General features: G+C 25.0%; 1 protein-coding gene across 1 annotated transcript; it reads left to right on the top strand.

The window, feature by feature from the left end:
• The first annotated feature begins 1,511 nt into the window (after positions 1-1,511).
• On the top strand, positions 1,512-3,221 carry LOC107008356 (RNA-binding protein 26-like). The gene is made up of 3 exons (XM_015207355.2): positions 1,512-2,038; positions 2,759-2,974; positions 3,074-3,221. The coding sequence occupies exons 1-3, from the start codon at positions 1,526-1,528 to the stop codon at positions 3,101-3,103; spliced, it is 759 nt and encodes a 252-aa protein (XP_015062841.1). The 5' UTR covers positions 1,512-1,525; the 3' UTR covers positions 3,104-3,221.
• The last annotated feature ends 1,709 nt before the right edge of the window (positions 3,222-4,930 follow it).

Genomic DNA, 4,930 nt, shown 5'->3' with positions numbered 1-4,930 from the left:
GGTATATTTAATATATATATATATATATATATATATATATATATATATATTTTACCCTTGTTATATAAATGATCTTTTATTCAACAAACAAACAATTTAATTAAGAGTATCTTAGTGAAATATATCTATTTAATTAATAGTATCTTAGTGAAATATATCTTACTTTATAGGCATAGATGGATTTCTTAGAAGCTACTCCCTTCGTCCACTTTTTTTTTGTCATGTTGCGTTATTTGAAAGTCAATTTGATTAATTTTAAAAGTTAAATTATATTATATTAATTCGATATTTTAAACAAAAAAATTATATATTCAAAAATATATGAAAAATACTATAAATTGCATTTTTTGCACATCAATATGATGAAAAAATACATCTTAAAAATCTTAGTAAAAAATTCTTATAGTTTGACTATAAATGTAGAAACCATAACAAATAATTATGGACAGAGAGAGTAGGACCAAATAAAATATCTAATTGTTTTTCTTTCTAGCCATATAAATTTATATATTCAAAAAGTATATATGAAAAGTACTATAAATTGCATTTTTTACACATCAATATGATGAAAAGATACATCTTAAAATCTTAGTAAAAAAATTCTTATAGTTTAGCTATAAATATAAAAATCATGACAAACAATTATGAACGGAGAGAGTAGGACCAAATAAAATATCTAATTGTTTTTCTTTCTAGCCACATAAATTTATTGTGTCATTTAAAGAAAATTTATTTTATTTTTTTTCTATAAATTAATGTGAGTTTACCTACTATTCCATCTATAATTTATTTCAACACAACAACTCTACTAGCACTACTATGCAATAATGCAAGTCATAGAGTTTACTAATTAATGTTCATTTGATATTTTCAAATTTTAAATTATAGGGGACATAATTTTTTGAGATCCACATCCAATTATAGTATTCTTGATGGCCTTACATGTTAAAAGAAATAATAAATAATAAAAATAATTTTATTATATTATTATTTAAACGATGGCTGATTCAGAAATTTTATTTCATTTTTAAATTGATAATTATTGTGCAAAGTGGGTACTTAGTTAATATATTTGAATAAATTATTAGATATTACAAACAAATATTAATGTTTTTTGCAAAAAATAAATAATCCGTAACATACATCCTTCAAAGCTTATAAATATATTATATTTAATATTTTCAGAAATGCAATATTACATATTAAAGGATAAAATAGACATAAAAAAATAAATTATTTCTCAATTTTTTAAACCAAATAAGTATCATAGAACAACTTTAATGTGATTACATAAAATAATAGGCATAATAAAAATATAATGTTATTATCTTTAATGTGGTGCATAAAATAATAATATTGTTATTTATTTATTTATTTTTAAAAAAAGGTACTATCAAACAAGACCAATAAATGATGGCTATAATGGCTGTTTTTAATATTAAATTATAAATTAAAAAGCATACCTACCATATGTTAACTTTAATAATTTAATAGTATATATATGTGTTATATGTATCATTACTGTATGACACAAATCATTCAAAATATGGCAACTATGAAGATGTTTATGATGTTAGTGGTGGCTGCAATCATGTTTTGCAGCCACCACCAAGTGGTCGTGGCTAGAGAAGTCGTTGTGGACGTGGTCGAGGATGGGAATAACTTAAATTTATGGCCATGGGAAATTCCGTGTTATTTACCATGGCCATTTCCCTTTCCACGACCATATCCATGCCCTCCACGACCACGACCACGACCACGACCACGACCATGCCCACCACCTCCACCACCACGATCACCACCACCTCCACCACCTAGCCCTAGCCCTCCCCCTCCCGCCCCGGCTACAACGTGTTCGCCCGGTGACAAAGCAAGGGTGAAGACTTGCATGTTCAACACAACTTCAATTGATGAGTGTTGTCCAACATTCCAAAGCATACTTGGAACTAGTTGCCCTTGTTACAAGTATGCTGAGGATTTGGACAATCAAGTCTTGATCACTCTTGAAGCTTATTGTGATGTTAGCACCCCTTGTAGGGTAAGTTATCATCTTTACAAAATCTTTTCAAATACTCCTAGTAAGGATGACATTAGGGGTGTGCACTGTTCGGTTAAATGGAATTATCAAATCAAATCAAATCTTTATTCATATTAATATTTTGGTTTTTCTGATTGATTTTGGATTAATAAATCACTTTGTTTGGTTTTTTGGTTTGGTTTCAGATTTAGAAAATTTGAAAAAAAAACAAATTATTTAGGAAAAATCTTTCTGGCCAGAAAATTTGGCCAAAATTATATTTTATCTATGTTATTTTACATTTTAAAACAAAATTACTCTTTTAACTAGAGAATGGAAAAAAACATCAGTTTATTTTAAAGTAAAAAAAAAATTATAGTTATTTTAATTTTCTGGCCAAATTTGGAGTTAACTACTTTTGTCTCTTTTTGGTTATTGCCTTTCACGATTCGTTTATATTTTATGCTTGAAAATCTATAATAGGTTAAAATTAGAAAGTATATTTTAAGAGATTCGATATTATTACTTTGGTTTATGTTATTAATTATTGACAAAACCAAATAATCAAACCGAATAGAGGAAAACTAAACTAAAAAAATCAAAATTATTTTGGATCGATTGGGTTACACTTTTATAAAATCAAAAACTGAAAAACTGAATGCACACCCCTAGCTGAAATTCAAGATATTTTTAAAATTGTTCTTCGAATTAATAAAATTACTCTTTTATTTATAAATACAGAGTCCGCCCCCGAAACCGAGTTGCCCTGCTAGTGATCAAGAAAAAGTGAAGACTTGCATGTTCAACACAACTTCAATTGATGAATGTTGCCCTACATTTAATAGCATACTTGGCACTAGTTGCCCTTGTTATAAGTATGCTGAGGATTTAGATAATCAAGTCCTAATCACACTTGAATCTTATTGTGATGTTAATAATCCTTGCAATGGGGCACAAGTAAGTTATCATTTTTATATTTATTAGAAAAAAATATATATATTATTCATAATATATAATACATGTCTAATATTGAATTATGTTGATTAATAATTTCAGGTGATTAAGCTATCCAAGGATGATGAATGAAGATTGAAGTGTTTATTTTAATGCTTAATTAATTTCAGATCTTGTAATATTATTGTGTTTTTAGCAATAAAAATTTGACATTTTTGTGTCAAAGTGGATAATTGATAATCTTGAGAAAGGATGAGAAAATTTTGGAACAAAAAAATTGGAAATCCCAATTAAATTTAGGTAAATATATTATAATATTCACTCGTACTCCCTTCGTCCACTTTTATTTATCATGTTATGTTTTTCGAAAGTCAGTTTGACTAGTTTTCAGAGTTAAATTAGATTACATTAATTTGATATTTTAAACAAAAAATTTAGATATTCACAAACTATACGAAAAGTACTTTACATTGTAATTTTTTTTGCATATCAATATAATGAAAAAATATATCGTAAAATGATTAGTTAAAATATTTATAGTTTGACTGTAAAATGAAAAGTATGACTATAAATACTGAACGGAAAGAGGTGAATCTAAGATTTATACTAAAACAAAATTATCTAGTATTAAAACCTTAAAGATGAATTTTAAATTCGTTTGACTCTGCTCTCGTATATAAAAATAAAATTATCTTATATATTTTGATTCAATATCCACAGCCTATATTGAAATTTTAATTAAATTCGATTTGCACTAGATAGGGTTCAGAATGACACTCTCAACATAATTATTTCCATATCGAAAGCTCAAATTCAATATACTCTAATTAAGAGTGAAATAATTTCACTATCGTATTATCCTCTATTTTATTATTGTTCACAACCAAAGATATTATTATCTTTTCATAAAAAAGACAACTCATAGAAGGAAGACAAAAAAGTTTCTATCAAAAAACAGTAACTTGACAATGACAAGTAGTAAATGAATTTATTTATTTTTACCATACAATGATTTTTATCTTTATCTTTGTGGTTGAGGAATAAAAATCACTTTTAATAAAAGAGCATTTTATTCCTAAAGTAAAAATTTAAATTCAAACACACATGCTATATGTACACATTAGATGTGAGGATATTGAAGAAGAATAAAAAAAATTGCATTAAGAATAAAAAAATTGCATTCTTATTTTGAAATAGCCTTTAATTTTTATATTTATTATTTATTTAACAAAGATTTATTGATTAAAATATTTTTATCTATAATATATGTTTGCTCCGCATAAAATTAAAGACTATTGCCTTATCCATTATAAGTTTGATATAAATTAAATTATCCTCTTTCACGATATAATTTGTGGATTGTAAAATGAATTTCTGTTCTGATCGACATAAGTTCCATAAGAATTAAGAGGCATGACTTGTGTTATATTATCATACAAATATATATAAAGTAATGTCAAGCAAAATATTATATTATTTTTTACTTAGAAGTTATTAAGAACAAAATTTTAAGACAATCAAATTTGAGAACATAAATTAATGACTTCTCAAAATAGAAATATTAGTATTAATGATAAACTAATGAACTAACTAACTAATTAATCATCTATTTACAATGAAGTCAAGAAAGTACCTTTGTCTCTACATGTGTATCATGTGATATTGAAAAGTACCTTCTTTTTTTTTTTGTATATATGTGTATCATGTGATATTTGAATTATGAATAAACGAATAAATATACTTCTCAATTTTTTAATTTAGAATAGATATATATTTCATTAAAAAAGAAACTTACATATATATATATATATATATATATATACATATATATAAAAAAGTTAATGAAAAGAGTAAATTTACTTTGTTTATCAAACGATAAATAAGTATTAATGCATTACTTTTTAATGATAAATATATTTGCTCTAAATCGTAAAAAAAATGATAATCTTATGCTACTTT

The sequence above is a fragment of the Solanum pennellii genome, chromosome 1 (genome assembly GCF_001406875.1).
Source record: "Solanum pennellii chromosome 1, SPENNV200".
Taxonomy (NCBI): Eukaryota; Viridiplantae; Streptophyta; class Magnoliopsida; order Solanales; family Solanaceae; genus Solanum; species Solanum pennellii.
The sequence above is the reverse complement of the archived record's forward strand: the minus strand, read 5'-3'. Positions and strand labels throughout refer to the sequence as shown.

Excerpts from the sequence above, each read along its gene's own strand:
- LOC107008356 (XM_015207355.2), top strand. The coding sequence starts at position 1,526 with ATGACACAAATCATTCAAAATATGGCAACTATGAAGATGTTTATGATG. Across the intron at positions 2,039-2,758 it reads ATGTTAGCACCCCTTGTAGG|AGTCCGCCCCCGAAACCGAG; the intron begins GTAAGTTATCAT and ends TTATAAATACAG. Across the intron at positions 2,975-3,073 it reads ATCCTTGCAATGGGGCACAA|GTGATTAAGCTATCCAAGGA; the intron begins GTAAGTTATCAT and ends TAATAATTTCAG.